This window comes from Lipomyces chichibuensis (genome assembly GCF_038497645.1).
Source record: "Lipomyces chichibuensis strain CBS 12929 unplaced genomic scaffold V1513scaffold_4, whole genome shotgun sequence".
NCBI lineage: Eukaryota > Fungi > Ascomycota > Lipomycetes > Lipomycetales > Lipomycetaceae > Lipomyces > Lipomyces chichibuensis.
The window spans coordinates 349,476-365,580 of NW_027117456.1; the positions used below are offsets into that span (position 1 = coordinate 349,476).

General features: G+C 46.0%; 9 protein-coding genes and 1 non-coding gene across 10 annotated transcripts; 5 read left to right on the top strand and 5 right to left on the bottom strand.

The window, feature by feature from the left end:
* Positions 1-61: 61 nt before the first annotated feature.
* On the top strand, positions 62-2,071 carry V1513DRAFT_410050 (arginine biosynthesis protein ArgJ). The gene is made up of 3 exons (XM_066895700.1): positions 62-1,147; positions 1,204-1,541; positions 1,604-2,071. Exons 1-3 carry the CDS (start codon positions 164-166, stop codon positions 1,635-1,637), a joined length of 1,356 nt encoding a protein of 451 aa, XP_066755606.1. The 5' UTR covers positions 62-163; the 3' UTR covers positions 1,638-2,071.
* Positions 2,072-4,283, top strand: V1513DRAFT_438274 (SecY subunit domain-containing protein). Its single transcript, XM_066897042.1, has 8 exons — positions 2,072-2,246; positions 2,303-2,370; positions 2,482-2,552; positions 2,606-2,644; positions 2,697-2,787; positions 2,838-2,916; positions 2,965-3,229; positions 3,279-4,283. The coding sequence occupies exons 1-8, from the start codon at positions 2,237-2,239 to the stop codon at positions 4,081-4,083; spliced, it is 1,428 nt and encodes a 475-aa protein (XP_066755607.1). The 5' UTR covers positions 2,072-2,236; the 3' UTR covers positions 4,084-4,283.
* An 82-nt stretch (positions 4,284-4,365) lies between these two features.
* On the bottom strand, positions 4,366-4,450 carry V1513DRAFT_t20. The gene has a single exon. It is a non-coding gene; the product is annotated as a tRNA-Gln (tRNA).
* Positions 4,451-4,597: 147 nt separating this feature from the next.
* V1513DRAFT_395100 (CTLH/CRA C-terminal to lish motif domain-containing protein) lies at positions 4,598-6,298 on the top strand. The gene is made up of 4 exons (XM_066895354.1): positions 4,598-4,811; positions 4,872-5,288; positions 5,345-5,467; positions 5,524-6,298. Exons 1-4 carry the CDS (start codon positions 4,773-4,775, stop codon positions 6,136-6,138), a joined length of 1,194 nt encoding a protein of 397 aa, XP_066755608.1. The 5' UTR covers positions 4,598-4,772; the 3' UTR covers positions 6,139-6,298.
* V1513DRAFT_374578 (uncharacterized protein) lies at positions 6,282-7,383 on the bottom strand (the record flags this gene model as incomplete). The annotated part of the gene is made up of 3 exons (XM_066894858.1): positions 6,282-6,667; positions 6,716-7,153; positions 7,209-7,383. The coding sequence occupies 3 exons, from the start codon at positions 7,381-7,383 to the stop codon at positions 6,282-6,284; spliced, it is 999 nt and encodes a 332-aa protein (XP_066755609.1).
* A 261-nt stretch (positions 7,384-7,644) lies between these two features.
* On the bottom strand, positions 7,645-8,620 carry V1513DRAFT_374508 (uncharacterized protein; the record flags this gene model as incomplete). Its single annotated transcript, XM_066894855.1, has 2 exons — positions 7,645-8,053; positions 8,103-8,620. The coding sequence occupies 2 exons, from the start codon at positions 8,618-8,620 to the stop codon at positions 7,645-7,647; spliced, it is 927 nt and encodes a 308-aa protein (XP_066755610.1).
* A 127-nt stretch (positions 8,621-8,747) lies between these two features.
* Positions 8,748-10,462, top strand: V1513DRAFT_438286 (uncharacterized protein). The gene is made up of 2 exons (XM_066897043.1): positions 8,748-10,181; positions 10,243-10,462. Exons 1-2 carry the CDS (start codon positions 9,225-9,227, stop codon positions 10,348-10,350), a joined length of 1,065 nt encoding a protein of 354 aa, XP_066755611.1. The 5' UTR covers positions 8,748-9,224; the 3' UTR covers positions 10,351-10,462.
* Positions 10,346-11,029, bottom strand: V1513DRAFT_395110 (mitochondrial 37S ribosomal protein uS14m). Its single transcript, XM_066895355.1, has 2 exons — positions 10,626-11,029; positions 10,346-10,576 (listed from the first exon to the last, which is right to left on the bottom strand). The coding sequence occupies exons 1-2, from the start codon at positions 10,893-10,895 to the stop codon at positions 10,514-10,516; spliced, it is 333 nt and encodes a 110-aa protein (XP_066755612.1). The 5' UTR covers positions 10,896-11,029; the 3' UTR covers positions 10,346-10,513.
* A 263-nt stretch (positions 11,030-11,292) lies between these two features.
* On the top strand, positions 11,293-14,196 carry V1513DRAFT_438289 (uncharacterized protein). The gene is made up of 4 exons (XM_066897044.1): positions 11,293-11,591; positions 11,659-12,098; positions 12,145-13,541; positions 13,593-14,196. The coding sequence occupies exons 1-4, from the start codon at positions 11,448-11,450 to the stop codon at positions 13,847-13,849; spliced, it is 2,238 nt and encodes a 745-aa protein (XP_066755613.1). The 5' UTR covers positions 11,293-11,447; the 3' UTR covers positions 13,850-14,196.
* Positions 14,012-16,102, bottom strand: V1513DRAFT_438293 (uncharacterized protein). The gene is made up of 2 exons (XM_066897045.1): positions 15,728-16,102; positions 14,012-15,672 (listed from the first exon to the last, which is right to left on the bottom strand). The coding sequence occupies exons 1-2, from the start codon at positions 15,965-15,967 to the stop codon at positions 14,206-14,208; spliced, it is 1,707 nt and encodes a 568-aa protein (XP_066755614.1). The 5' UTR covers positions 15,968-16,102; the 3' UTR covers positions 14,012-14,205.
* Between the last annotated feature and the right edge of the window lie 3 nt (positions 16,103-16,105).

Here is a 16,105-nt window from a genome sequence, read left to right on the forward strand (position 1 = left end):
AGGTTATCCTCAGAATCGATTACCCCTGGCTCAATCTGTGCACGTGATAGAGTCGGTTAGGGTTATTACTTTCTGGGTCTCGACATTTGAGTCACAACCGCTCCACCATTTTTTGACTGTCTTTATTGCGACTCTCTACATAGTGGAGCAAGTGGTCGTGAGTATGGACATCAAAATGGCTAAGAAATCAATTCTTGGCAACCTACGGGCAGTAGTTGCTCCCGCCCGGCAATACAGCACCAAGCGCACAGTGCCAGACAAGACCAGATTTATTCCAACTTCTGGTACCTATCCCAAGGGATTCATTGTTAGCGGGACGCATGTCGGCGTCAAGAAAGACCCAAATGCACTTGATCTAGCATTGATTTTCTCCGAGAGGCCGTGTTCGGCGGCAGCAGTTTTTACCCAGAACGTGTTCAAGGCAGCCCCAGTCCAAGTTTCGCAAATAATTTTGAAGGAGACGTCTGGGTCTGGTATTACTGGTATCATAGCCAACAGTGGGTGCGCAAATGCTGTTACGGGTGAAGGCGGTATGGAAGATGCGTGGTCTATGAGCGCTGCCCTAGATCAGTCTGTGTTGGGCACCGAGACAAGGGCGAACATATACAAAACCCTGGTTATGTCGACAGGTGTGATTGGACAGAGGCTTCCAATTGAAAAGATCGTTAACGGTGTGCCAAATGGCGTTGCAGTTGGTGGAAAGGATCATGAATCTTGGATGAACACTGCTAAGGCTATATGTACGACAGACACGTTTCCAAAGTTGATGTCAAGAGAGTTTACATTGAACGGACAATCATATCGTGTCGCTGGTCTTGCTAAGGGCGCTGGTATGATACATCCAAATATGGCTACGCTTCTCGGCTATTTTGTAACCGATGCGCCTGTTACTCCAAATGCCTTGAGCTCAATTTTGAAATACGCCGTCGAGCGCAGCTTTAACTCGATATCTGTCGATGGAGATATGTCCACAAATGATACCATCGCGGCGCTCGCGAATGGCGCGGCCGGCGGCGCTCTCATTGACGTGGGTACTGAAGGATATGAAGTCTTGAAATCTGAAATTACGGCCTTCTCGGAGAATCTGGCACAGCTTGTTGTTCGCGATGGTGAGGGTGCGACCAAGTTTGTTACTATTAATGTTGAGGCATGTATAACGCGTAGGGTCTCTACAAATGTGACTAGCTAACACTGGCTTGACAGGATGCTGAAAGCTTTGATGAAGCGAAGAAGGTTGCATCTACGATTGCTACATCGTCGCTCGTCAAAACGGCTCTATATGGCGAGGACGCCAACTGGGGCAGAATCACGTGCGCTATTGGATACTCTGGGGTCAATGTCAATCCTCTGAAGACGAGTGTTTCTTTCGTGCCAGCCGACGGATCAGAGGAACTCAAACTGCTGGTTGATGGAGAGCCGGAGGACGTCGACGAGGAGCGAGCTAGCCAGATATTGCGTAATGAGGATCTCATAATTAGAGTCCGGCTAGGGACAGGTGGTGGACAGAGCGCGCGTGTTTGGACTTGCGATCTCTCGCATGAGTAAGTAGCGCTTGATTCGATTTTCACGGTCACGATAGAAATCTGATGTTAATGTTTTATAGGTATGTTACCATTAATGGCGACTACAGATCATAACGTATCTTGATCAGCAATTTCCCAGTACCACAAGACAAAATCACAAAAGTTATTTATCGATAAAACTATCTGGATTATTAGTCCAGTAATATAAGATATGGCCGATGCCATCCCTACTAGCATGCATAGCCTTCCACATATTTCATCATTTTTGAGTTGCTATATGTCCCTATGGAGTAAAATTCTCGATTAAAGTCACGCAAAGCCAGGTATAGCTACATATGTTCACCGTTGCCTGCCCGTGCATAACGCACAGTACGCTTACTTCACTTTGAAAATATAAGTTAGACTGCTTAGTCAAATATCAAATAATGGTTATCGATGTGACAAATTTCGTCGATCGGGCATCGGCTTCGCGTGGATTTTGTCTCGGTGTCCTTTTGGTACCTGTAAATCGTGCGGCCCCACACACTACCTGGGCTGTACCCTGAGTCGTCCACGCCCACAATCACTCGCTCCAAAACACAAGGTCGTGCTCTTGTCTACACTGCTTTACATTGACAACGACGATAGCAACACAATCGAAAATAGCATTGATTTCGGCTTCAATCCGTCGCAGTACTACTGTTTGAAAGTTACTATACTAGTATTTTTTAGATATGAGCGGTTGTATGCAATAATTAAGTTGAGACAATCAGTTTTATGGCTGCTAATTTTTCGTTTAGTACGATTCCTCGACCTCGTGAAGCCGTTCTTGCCCATCCTCCCCGAGGTTGCGGCCCCGGAGCGAAAGGTACGAACTTTTTTTTGATGAAGAATGTGCAAACGAGAAAGTAGTCTTTTTACCGTGTTAGCACGGACCGAGTTTGGATTATGTTAATGATGCTGATGTCTCTTCCTCCAGGTTCCTTTCGATCAACGGATCATGTGGACAGGCGTTACTCTGCTCATTTTCTTGGTCATGAGCGAGATTCCGTATGTGTTTTGTGATTGGACTTGGATGAAGTGTAATGGCTAATAAGGGTCAGGTTATACGGAATTGTTTCATCAGATAGTTCCGATCCACTGTACGTGAAGTAATATTGGATATTATTGAAACTAGCTGCTAACTTCGATTAGTTTTTGGCTGCGTATGATGTTGGCTAGTAATCGCGGAACGTTAATGGAACTTGGTATTTCTCCAATTATTTCCTCCGGAATGGTTTTCCAAGTATGTCTCACGAATCGAGTATCAGATGGGTGGATCTAACCAAACTTCAGCTTCTCGGTGGAACTCATATCATCGACGTCAACTTGGATCTTAAGAGCGACCGTGAACTTTACCAGACTGCTCAGAAGCGTGAGTAAATAATTGACGACTACGTGTTCAAAAATTAACTGTTCATAGTTCTAGCAATTATTCTTTCGGTCGGACAGGCTACTGTGTACGTACTCACCGGTATGTACGGTCCTCCCAAAGAGCTCGGTGCTGGTGTCTGCCTGCTCTTGATTCTTCAGCTTGTTCTTGCAGGCGTTGTGGTCATTCTCCTCGACGAATTATTACAGAAGGGCTATGGTCTGGGCTCCGGTATCTCTCTCTTCATCGCCACGAACATTTGTGAGCAGATTGTCTGGAAGGCGTTCTCGCCCACCACTGTTAATACTGGTAGAGGGTAAGTCAAGCTTTCGACATATGAGGAAATTGCTACTAATATATTGCAGTACTGAGTTCGAAGGTGCCGTCGTCGGCATGGTTCATCTTCTATTCACGCGCAAGGATAAGCAACGTGCTTTGAAGGAAGCTTTCTACAGACAGAATCTTCCCAACATGATGCAGCTTTTGTCCACCATTTTGGTTTTCCTCGTTGTTATCTATCTCCAGGGCTTCAGAGTGGAAATCCCCGTAAAGTCTAACAGAGCCAGAGGACCCTACGGAACCTACCCTGTTCGATTGTTCTACACTAGTAATCTTCCGATTATGTTGCAGTCTGCTCTTACTTCAAACATTTTCATCATCAGCCAGATCTTGTTCAACAGATTTCCCGACAACTTCTTGGTCCGCCTTCTAGGCGTTTGGGAGGCTACGTCCGGCTCAGCTCAGCTCCATGCCGTTTCCGGTCTCGCTTACTACATGCAACCGCCGCTTAATATCGCCGAGGCTCTCGTTGATCCGATCAAGACCGTCATCTATGTTGCTTTTATCCTCACAGCATGCGCGGTCTTTTCCAAGACTTGGATCGAAATCTCCGGCTCTAGCCCCAGAGACGTTGCTAAACAGCTCAAGGATCAGGACTTGGTCATGGCTGGCCATCGTGAAGCTTCCATGTACAAGGAACTCAAGAAAATCATTCCCACAGCGGCGGCGTTCGGTGGCGCCTGCATTGGTGCTCTCTCAGTTACTTCTGACTTGTTGGGGACACTCGGCAGCGGTACTGCGATCCTTTTGGCAGTTACGACTATCTATGGATATTTCGAAATCGCTGCTAAAGAGGGTGGTGTTATGCAGGGAATGGGTGATCTGATGTAAGAACATTGTGACGTAAATGTCCTACGGTAGGTGTGACGGACAGTTGACCGTTGGTAAAACTATATAGCCAGAGCGGCGAATAGGATATATGTATGATGACGTATGTGTAAAACAGTATGACAACTAAGCATTATACCTAAAATGTAACCATGCTGATATCCAAGAATGATTGTACATTATAATAATATTTCCTACAGCCGAACTTTCAAAAATATAAACCGCATAACTAAACAGAAGCCGTAACACACGTTGAAAAATAGAATCGCAAAAATAATAATATCCAGGTCCTGCCCGGATTCGAACCGGGGTTAGCGGAATAATCAAATTTATCAGAATCCGCTGTGATAACCGACTACACTACAGAACCTTACGAAGTGACTACCACTGAAAAGTTACTAAATAGTACATTAGCTAGCCACATCTTCAGCTGAGAAGTATTGTAGTAAGAGCAAAAAGAGAAAAAATAAAAAATTTGGGGTATATCTCCATTAATTTGATATATTAGCCAAGTGTTGAATAAATTTAATTGTGCGGTTACCCAGATCGTACTGCGTTCTGCGTGAGTTTGGGTGAGTTCGCGGGGTACCAGTTAGGCTCCAGTAGATCAGCCTTTTACGACACTTTTCTACTCGCGAGGAGGAATTGGCACCATACAACTAAATTTATTGCATTCAAGTTGTATAGGCATTATGTCGAAAGATTTCAATCCAGAAAATTATATCTTGCTTGTAAGTACTGAAGGCTTGGAATGTGTCTCTGAAGGTCGTCCGGCTTACCTCTCACTCTAGGAGCAAGCCCTATTACGGCTTCCACAGCAACTGATGAGGCAGAATTTTAAGTCGTCCCAGAAATACATTGAACGAGATGTGAACTATTTAAGTGGTGCTGCAAATGAGGCGCTAAATAGTGGTCTGGGCGGTACGAGGCCGGAGGAATCGATACAGCAGGTCGACGCCATGATTGGACGACTTCAGGGATTAAAGCGCAAATTGGAAGGGCTTAGAGATGAAGAAAATGCACTTATGGCGAAGTCAAAGGCGAGGTTAAATTATTTACAGGAGCTATACAATATCAAGAGTGTGGATGATAAAGAATATGAACGGTGGAACCGTTTGAGACTGCATCGTCTGCTAGTTGACAATCTACTTCGAAATGGTTATTCTCAGAGTGCGACGGCCTTGATTGAAGCAAATGAAAATATCAGAGTAAGTATATTGGTGTGGCATATTGAGTCAAGAGCTGATTGGAGCTTGGTAATTAGGAACTTGTTGACGTAGATCTCTTGATGCAATGTAAGACAATTGAGGAGAGTCTACGAAACGGAAGCGCGACGGAGTGTCTCTCTTGGTGCCAAGAAAATAAGAGTTATCTCAAAAAGGCTAAGGTATGGCCTAGATATTGTGTAGATGAGTACAATCCCCTAACTAACTGCGATTATAGAACAGTTTGGAGTTTGACGTCAGACTACAGCAGTATATCGAGTACGTACGTCAAGGCCGATCGCTCGAAGCCATTACATATTCCCAGAAGTATTTGGTTCCCAATGCGGATACCAACCTAGACGCCATTCTTCGCTCATCGGCTCTTCTTGTATTCCCGGCTTCGGATGACGAGGACAATCCCTACAAAGACTTGTACTCGCAGAAGCGCTGGAATCAGCTTGCGGACTCATTTGTAGCAACGCATCACTCGCTCCATGGTTTATCCATGCCATCACTACTACAGATCTCGTTATCAGCAGGTCTATCCGCATTGAAGACTCCATCTTGTAAGTCGGGTAATCATCCGATATCGTTTGTCAGTAACTACAACTCTTCACTCTGTCCTATCTGCTCACCGGAGCTCAACGAATTGTCTAAGCCGTTGCCTTATGCTCATCATGTACGCAGTTCTGTAGAACCTGATCCAGTCATGTTGCCTAACGGCCGTATTTATGGAAGACATACACTAATGCAGTTCTCCGAAGAGGCAGGCTTGCCCATAGGGAAAGTGAGGGACCCAACAACTGGAGACGAGTGGGACGAGTCTGTTATTCGAAGAGTCTTCCCCAGTTGAGGAGCTCGATGTACGATATATTTTGGTAATCCGATTCACATGAATTTCTGTTTGTTAGCAATTCGGGCGTTGTGCGTTCTTTGGAAATGCAGTATAAGATTTGCTATGATATAAATACACCATATCAATACCATTGTATGCAATTACTCATCGTCATCACTCTCTGAGGTATCATCTCGCTTACGTTTTGCTCTTTTGTAATTCTTTACGTTCTGTCCTTGCGTCCGCTTTCGAGTAGCGGGTGCATTGTTCTCCTTGCTTAGATCGATTTTGCGAAAGATGTAAGTCCGCGCGTCTCGCTCTTGCGATTTCTTGGTCGTGTCACCCATTCCCGACGTTTTCCTATGCTTGTAGCCTTCGTAATACTCCCATACAAACTTTCCACTGCGAACCGTCTCAAAGCCCGATTTTTTTGCCAACTCTTTCAGGTTCCACAGTGAATACGGCAGCCCGTCAAACAATGTCACCACTACTGTTCCCGAGGGCTTTAAAATAGATGGGACGGATTTGAAAAAACCGTCAAGAAGTTCTAATGAAACATAAACATATAGCGCATAATGAGCCAGGGTTAAAATACCTTGATTTTTTAAAATATTGCGGTCTTGATCCGTAATACCGCTTCCAGTATGTGGAAAGTTGAAGACGCAGCAGTCAAATTTTCGCTTTCTCAGGTATTTCGTTTTTGTAAGAGCTGTCGCGTCGACCTTGAATAAAACCTTTACCTTCTTGGGTTCATCACTGTGTCTGTCGGTCACGTCATCGGCCTGACCGTGAATTTGGCAGTTATCGTCATGGTAGAAAGATTCATCGTCCTCATCTTCTTCGCTCTTTTCGCTGTCGCATTTGATCGGCTTCCCTGTTGCTGTGCATTCTTCTAAAAACTTCAATATTGGCTCAGCGGAATCAGGATATTTCTTGTGCAGATCATCTCGCGAGTCGAATGCGGTCGCAGTAATCCGGTCCGGTGTAAATGAATGCGGAGGCAAAAGTAGAGCTTTCGTGAACGAGAAGTCGCCTGATCACCAATTATTATGCTTCGCATGATCGACATGATAGTAACCATTTCATACCTTCACCGACCAGTAAAATGTCGTCGGTGTCGTTGTAAAATTTTATCAATTTGTTCGAGTATGAGGCGCCATTTCCGTCGCCTTTGTGTCTGTTGCCATTATTCTCTTTTGCAATGTGTGGTAGAGGTCTACCCCTTGCATTTGATATTTTCTTTAATTTCGACTTCGGTTTCATATTGTGGGACCATTAATGGTATGCATGTCGACACGCTGTGGATGTGCTGGAGTTGTTGGCCGCTATCGATCGTGTACATATTATTGCCACCACCGTTGATATGTACATCGCATTAGTGGGCGAACAATCGAGCGTTCAATTTAGCAACCATTGAGACTATGGCATAAGTAATGGGAACCAATACAAAACCTCCTCTATTTTACACAAATCAAACTAGTATACATAATGCCGCTTCTCCATATCATCCGAACCGTTCCAAAACTATTGACTCTTCTCATTTTTCAAATATTGCTCATCGACCGGTAACCGTCTGTTCAATGCCATATGGACTCTAGTCGGATTTTTCCTTTCCTCCGAGTTAAATTTATTTTTAATCTGGCGCCTACTTCTACCCCTAAACATTTGAGCTATTAATCCAAAATCCGTACCCCACATTGACAGTGCATCATAAAACTTCATGGTCTCCGCAACGTTCCATCTCTCGACTCGCTCTCGGCGCGACCAAGACGCACTATTTACTCGCCTCTTGTACTCGTCTGCCGTTTCAATATCTTCGGGTCGAGCTTCGGCTCGGGCATCCCGCTCGTGACGGTCAACTTGTAGTGACTCCTCATCGACAATAATCTTGCCACCAACGACACGCAGCTTTGGCCCATCAACCGCAGTCTCGCTACAACATAGTCAGACAATGCAAATCTAGCGAAAGTAAATAAACATACCCGACACCACTTTCTAACATTTTAGCGGCGTTCTCTTTCCGCTCTCTTTCTTCATCCTCTTCCAGCTTTAGACGCAATTGCCGCTCATCCTCACTCTCGGGTACAGCATTCCGCTTCCGATCCTTCTCTGCTTGTCTATATTTTTGAAGCTTGTCGTATACGGTACTTTTTCGGCCAATATGTATATCCCGGCACAATTCCGCCATAGTAATCTTCTCAGCATCGATGACTCTTTGTTCGCTATCTTCAGGCGATAAAGACCGTTCCCGTCTTCCCCGTTGCATGTGCCGGCCCGGGGGAGGCGACGGCGTTGCTGATAATACTCGCGCACCATCGACTCCATCGCTTATAGTATCACTGAAAGGTGTCGACGGGGCAGATTGTTCCGCAAGTTGTGGGGCTTGTTCCCCAGCAGAATCAACTTGTGAAGGTTGTGACGTCGGCGGATGGATAGTGACTGGCGCAGCCGCTCTGAACCGCGGTATCCGTGCAATTGGAGTAGGTCCAGGAGGTACCATTTTGACGGACTTTTCGAAAGTAAGAGAGGCTGTGTATTTCGGTTCGAAAATTTGGAATGTAAGCAGTCGTCATTGGAGATGATCGCTGGATTCGCCGTCACATATATCGGCGTGCGGCGGATTTTTTTTTGGCCGCCACGCCCAGGCGCCGGGGCGGCTTGTTGCAAGGCGAGATCAGTAATGGGATATTTCAATTATTTACTAGGTTACTGTTACTCACGACGCCAAATAACAATCGTTCCGCCACAATCAAAGCCGGCACATGTATTCTTATAAAAAGTCCGGAGAAGTTATATAGAACGTACCAGATCTAAAATTTGTATAAACGACGACGTTAAGGCAATGTTGCGCTCCTCATTATCAGTGCTAACGGCTTCCCGGGCAGCCAGCCGATTCGCTGCACAGAAGCAGTCTTTGCCACGGACTCTGAATCCGGCAACAGTATGCAAGCACAGATTGCCAATGGTACAAATAGCCATACGCAGAGGCTATAAGTACGATGGGATCATTGTGTCGCGGAAGGTAATGGCAGGTTAGTGCGACTGGTTAGACGAAGATTGAGCTGAAGACTTACGCTAACCTAGGATACAAAATAACGTCTGCGATGCTTTTGGCAGCCATTATAGTCACAGTCAGTGCTGTATTTATTCCACAAGCTATAACAGCGGTCGAAGGCGAGAAGATCGACGAGTCACCTGCGGATTGGCCGTCATCTTGGCGGAAACAATATCGGATTGTTTTATATTCAGAAAAAAATGGCAGCAAAATTGACAAAGTTCTGAATGGATATAAATCGCTTCTTGTGGAAATATTGAAGGTTGAAGGCGTTGACGTCGATGAGAACAACGTATTCGATATTCCACCGATGAAATTCCCTGGAAAGAACGATCAGTGGATTTCGGCGGTGGCCCATCTATTTACTAGAATTGCAGACAATTTGATGATCTTAAACCAGAACACGAAGGCCCTTGATCTTTACGAAAAGAGTCTGGCTATATACAGCGGGCTGGACAAGCACGTGTCGCAAGCCTATACAGGCATTGCACAGATATATACGCAGAAGGGAGACATGAAGGGAGCTGAGAAATACCGGAAACTAGCCGTGGTTGCAGCATGTGAAAAGCTTACTCTGGCAAAGTTCGATGTTCAGGCAGCAGAGTATGGCTTAAGGGTGGTCGATGACCTTGCAGTGGCCAGGATCGACTCTGACCCTACCGACACATTCATCGACGCTGCGACCGAGCTGGGAATGATATATGTGCAAAACCACGATTGCGCCAAAGCATTGAGAATATTTTTGTCACTGGTGCGGTTAATAGCCGAAAAGCGAGAGTCTTTTCTGACACACAAGGAGAAGTATCCTCACTATACTCCACAACTAGCAGACGAGGCGAGGTTGAAGTATTACATATCAGAGACATTATGGGCGCTAGGATTATGCCATGATGCACTAGAATGGACAGAGATGGCCTACGACGAGGCTGTCTTGTACTACATGAAAGACAATTCGTCTGTGGAGGTAGCCAGAACAGCCATGCAGAACCTCGCGAAGATATACAAGGTATGATTGAATTCAAACCAGATTATTATTGTGCCTAATTGGTATTTTTAACGTTGAGTAGCATTTTGGACGAGAGGAGGATGCGAAAGAAGCCGCGTTACAGGCATCCAGAATTAATCTGGATCCAGCGAAGAACGAGTTTCGCTGGGTTATTGGCCACAGACTATGAGAGCCGAAAGAGAAATAATTATAGTGGAAAACTATTCACAACTTTCAAGAGCAATGCTATATGAATATGTATGTTACAAGTAATAATGAATATGGCAACCAATATACCAAGAAACCAAATACGTCACCGCTATTTATGCAACGCCATAGTCGAACCAAATTCACTACCAAGTGGCCCGCTTCACACCGGGAAGTTCCCCGTTCTGTGCTGCCATCCTAAATTGATGCTGGTAGACGTTAGAATACATGAGCATGCGATTCAGCTGGGTCACTCACCCTTGACATTTTAAACTCGCTCAAGACTGCACGACCTTTACCACTAACAACACATCGGTTTTTTGTCTGATTCATTCTCGTGTAATTTGGCATTACCGCCAATTTAAGTTGGGCTTGGATCCGCGCTCGCACGGGAACTGTCATGTTGTAGACAATGTGCTTCAACGCTCTTCGCTCGGCCTCAGCCTCAGCAGCCATATGCCGCTTAAAGTTATCTCGCATAATCCTGGTGTTTATAAAACATCCCGGGGTTGGAATTTTTGTGACCATGGCGATTATCGGCAGCCGAGTTGTGAAGATGGGATGTTCTCCGGGCGGTGATTAATGGATTGTCTGGAGCCGGAAGAAATTGAGAAAAACGTCGACCCGACTTTGTGTCGTGGCTTCGACACTGTCACGTGCCTTCATTCCTCACAGCACGCTATGCGTAGAACGTGGAATGTACCGAAACCCGTTGTTTCAGTGCCATCTCTATTATGGGGTGTAATGCACGAGAACCGACCCCATCGTGCGGCGCGTAAGTGGCGGCTCGTACCTTGCTGTAAACCGTAGGTATGCAGCGTGTAAGGGGAGGCCAGTTGTTAACGCTTCGCGCGGCCGATGCCAGAATAATAGCTTCTTCCAGTGTTCGCTGCTGCTTTCATTCGCTTACCTTTCTTTGTTTCCCATTCGAACAAGCCGCGTCTCCACGCTCTCTCCGCCGTTCCCACCACAACCGTTCCTCATTGCGTTGCAGCCGAAGTCGCTGTCTACTTGTCATCGTCGGGCTAATTCAGTCGAGTTTCGTTTGTTGGAAGATCTCGCAGTTATCGACCACGAGCCATGGACAAGCCATTTGACTGGCCCAAATACCTCGTGGCAATCCACGACTTCAATCGAAGAACCGTCGACGAACTCACTCTCAGGAAAGGGGATCGCATAGAAGTTCTCGAAACCGACGACGGCTTTAGCGATGGTTGGTACATGGTACGTTTCGACCAGGAGCTCATGGCAATGCCGTTCCACACGAGAGAAAGCTAACCACACCTGGTAGGGCCAAAATCTTGTCACAAACCGCACTGGATTATTTCCGTATGTATACACTGCGGTTATATCTTCGTCAGAATACGCAAGCCCGCAAGCTAGCCTGGAGCAGGCAGGGTCAACTCCACCTTCCTCGGACGAAGATGGCATGGTGTCCGAAAAACACGCTTCGATATACGAAGCATTTAATGATATTGAGCATGCGCTCTCTGGTTTGGGTCCACCATCGGTCACTAGCAATGAAGCAACCATGTCGAGCGTGCTATCGTGGACGCCTCTAGATGTTTCCCAGTATCTGGCTCAGGAAGGTTTCGAACCCGATGTCTGTGAAAAGTTTGTCGAACACAAGATCACAGGCAAGATCTTTCTAGAGCTGGAACTGCCACTGCTAAAAGAGTTGGATATAGCAAGTTTTGGAACTCGGTTCGAGCTGAATAAGGTTATCGAAAAGTAGGTGTTTGTTCTGCCCGTTTGTTCTTCTGCTAAACGTTTGAAGGTTACGGAAATCTGCGGAATCTGCCACACGATCAAGTCCAAGGGCGACATCTTACGGGCAGGCTAATCGACAAAAGCATCAATCCGTACAGCCCTTAGATCCAGACAACAGATCGAGGCTTTCAGTTCGAGTCCCTGCGCACACTCGACAGCGATCGCGTTCCTTGGACATTCCACAAGAGAATCGTCACAAGTCTGGCATCCCATCGTTTGATCGAAACTGGCAGCTCCCTCAGTCACCCAAGTTGGCACAGTCCCCTCCACAACTAGCGATGTCTCCTTTGGGATCTGTTCAGGGTCTGGAACCTGCAGCTGCAGAACCAATCAATTACCGAAGTGAATACGGCTCTCAGTACGTGGTTGCTGATATGCCAGACACTCAAGAAGGGTTTCAGTCACCAATTTTGGATAGCGCTGCAGCGAAGACACAAAAGCAGACTGCGTCCACCAGTGCGCTAGATTCGCAACGCTCTTATGATGATGAGTCGAAATCGAGGACCAATTCCCAGTACCAGTCCATGAAGCAGACTATTGATGCGCCGACATCGGAACACGAACAGGAGTCCTTGCTCCAGGGTTATCGAAATTCCAGCACAACATCTGCAATTACCGATAACGCCTATGACTCGCCGATTTCCAGTGCCTACACTAGTCCGACTGTTGCGCAGTCGGAAATTCATCCAAGGCAGTCGCTGATGGTGGCACACAAGATAATATCGCATATTTCATCAGATCTTTCTGGAATGGAGCGGGATAACCTTGATTCATTTAAGTTGAAGGGTCGCACGGCTGACCGCTCTGGTCCAGGACAGACGTCTCCCAAGAGAACAATTACTGAGCCATTAAATGGAACGCTGACGGCTCAGTTTTTTGGACAATCTGATACTGTTACTGTTACGAACACCGACACACCACGGTCGGTCTCATCTACATCGTATAAACCAAAGAAACTGACGAAGCAGAACACCTCTGCGTTCACTGAAGGAAGACAAAAGATTACCCCCGATCAGTCTGCGGCTAGTGGGGAGTACTCTGGGTGGATGTCTAAGCGCGGTGGAAGCGGTGTTGGAGCGTGGAAGACTCGATTTTTTGTTCTTCATGGAACGAGATTATCTTATTTTGCATCAAGTGCCGATCAAAAAGAGAAAGGACTCATTGATATCACGGCACACCGAGTTGTTCCAATCAAAGCTAATGAAGACAAGTTAGTCGCACTCTATGCCGCATCTACAGGATCTGGTCGGTACTGTTTCAAGCTAGTGCCGCCAGCCCCAGGGTCTCGAAAGGGTGTGACGTTCACGGCTCCCAGAGTGCATTATTTTGCTATCGATAACCGAGAAGATATGCGTGGATGGATGAATGCTTTGATGAAAGCGACGATTGACCGCGACGATAGTGGTAGGTCTTATCTATTATTGTTATTCACGGTCATCTCTCTAATGATTCTAGTACCCGTCATATCATCATGTACGACCCCAACCGTGTCCCTTAGCAAAGCTCGGGAATTGAACGCGCTGGCAATGGAAGCTCGAGCTGAGGAATTGCGAATGAGTCTGACGGGAGCTAGCAGTGAGTCAAGCTCAACTGTCTCGACTCCAGAACTTTCAGTTTCAAAGGAGTCTGACAATAGTGAACATGTTGACTCCGCTTTTAACTTTGAGAATATGAAGCAGCTGTCGCTGGAGGAGAACAAGACCTTGAGTTAGGTATGTGCTTGGACCTATACAATGCGTTTCAAATTGGGATTGTATTATTAGAGTTTTTATAACTCCTTGTTCGAATTATAAGATGGTTGTGATATGTGATGCTTCATGTTCAGCTTTGGATTGGAATTAGGATTGGGATAGGTTGTAATATTAATTTAGTCTGTGGCCGTTTAATAGCTCTGTTGAACAAATCGTAACAGATATGTCTTATAAAAGATGATGTTCTGGAACTTCTATATGGTTTGTGGACTTTCTGCCCTTCATATTGACAGTGCTATGGTGCAGTGATCCTACGGTAAATACATATACCAGAGAGTACAATAGACAGCTCAATAGATAACCTAGTCCATTCTAAACTATACGTTAACGTTCTTATCCGGCTCGCCTGATGCTGGCGTAATTTCGGCTGACTTGTTTCGAATATTATCGATCTTCATGATCTCCACCAACACAGCATCCGTGGCATACTCCGCTAACGCCGCACTTTGAGCGTACAAAAATTGCCAATCGCCCGTCATCGTCGTCGCTTTGATCAAATGATGGAAATTCGTGGTCCAGTTAGACTTGTCCGGATCATCATACTGTCTTTGTAGATCCACCAATTTTAGCCAACACCTGCGCACCTTATCTAGTTCTCCGGAGCCGGAGTAGACAGTAATCAGGATTCGATACGTCACGATACTAGGCGCGATTTTAGCGGCGGCCATGCCTTGCAGTACCGCGTCGACAATGTCGGCTCTATTCCACACAGTCGATAGCTTTGCTATTACGGTGTTGAATGCAGCAACGTGGAACTGATACTTCAAAGCCTGATCGTAAAGGAGCTGTATCAATTCGTATAACTTGTCTACAGTCTCACCAGTAGCGAGTGGATATACCTCGAAAAAGTTCTCGATGCAGCGAACCATGAACGCGTGGTACTGGCTATTCCCAGACACCGGTGATGCATTGTATTCCTTGACCAGCTCAACAATTGCCGCATGGTCCATCCGTGCCGCCGCGGCATTGCTGAAAAACTTGGAAACTGAACTCGCGGGCAGTGCTATGCCTCTGCTAAGCGCCTCCCGGAAGTATTCGGTCGCCACGGACATGTTGAATGGAGACATTACCATGTACTTATAAAATAGCGCCTCCATGGCTTCCATGTGAATGTTGCCACTGATATTTTCGCCTATCTCGCCCTGTTCAACTTTTGACTTAAATTCCTGCCAAATCTCCAATGCTCCCTCAGGATTTCCTAGCATGCTTCTCGCGTAAACCATAGAAACGTAAACTCGAGCGAGAGAGTCTTGGCAATTTTGCCGATATTCCTGCAGCAACATCTCGCAAACTTGTAATTTTTTTTCGCGTACATCTGCCGCGGATTGGCCTGGACCATGATTAACTTGAGCATTAACATACACTTCCATCATCGCTGCATATGGAAGACCTCCTTTTAAATCTGCCGGCCTTTCTTCTACCAGCCAGTTCCATAAAATAATCGCATTCCGTTGCATATCCATCTCGTCGAACATTGTCAGTATCCGACCGTATATAGTACTGTTGTCATCTTGGTGTGGTACAAGGCCCGCCTTCATATCTTCCACTAATTCATTAAGCAATATCGAAAAGTCCCGAAAATCCTTATTCCTTGCCCTGCGATTTCCTCGATCTAGTGACTTCTTTTGTGTCACGCGCTTCGAAGATCGTATCGACTGCTGGAGCGCATGCACAAGATTGTAAATATCCTTGTATTCTAATACATTCACTGCTTTTAGATCCCTATATAACGGCCATACCGCTTGTAAATTATTCACTCGTGCTTCTTGTCGAAATGCATCCAACTGTCCAAAGTAGTCAGTATCTCAATGCACACTTCACACACGGGAGGATCAATACCTTCGCTCTGTACTTTTTCTCCGATATTTCCCTCATATCTGGCGTTTTGTGAGTGGGAAGATTTTTCGGCGTCGACGCATTCCTTCGGTCCGCTATATTCAGTTTCTTACTCTTTTGTTCAGTATAGATATGTGCAGTCGCGTAGAACGTCCGCGCTCGACGCAGTATTACGGCTGAAATTGCCTGGTGCTCACACCAGGCTACACGAGCGACACGTTGTGATATTATAGATGTAGCCATAGTATGTGATCCTGATTACTTATTGCATCTGGTGCGAATTTACTGCGGGATATATAAGTGCGATCGAACAATGGCGCATCGATTCTGCGAGTCGGCAAAATTTTGCGCGCGGCTCAGGTGTATGACTTCATGCAGGTA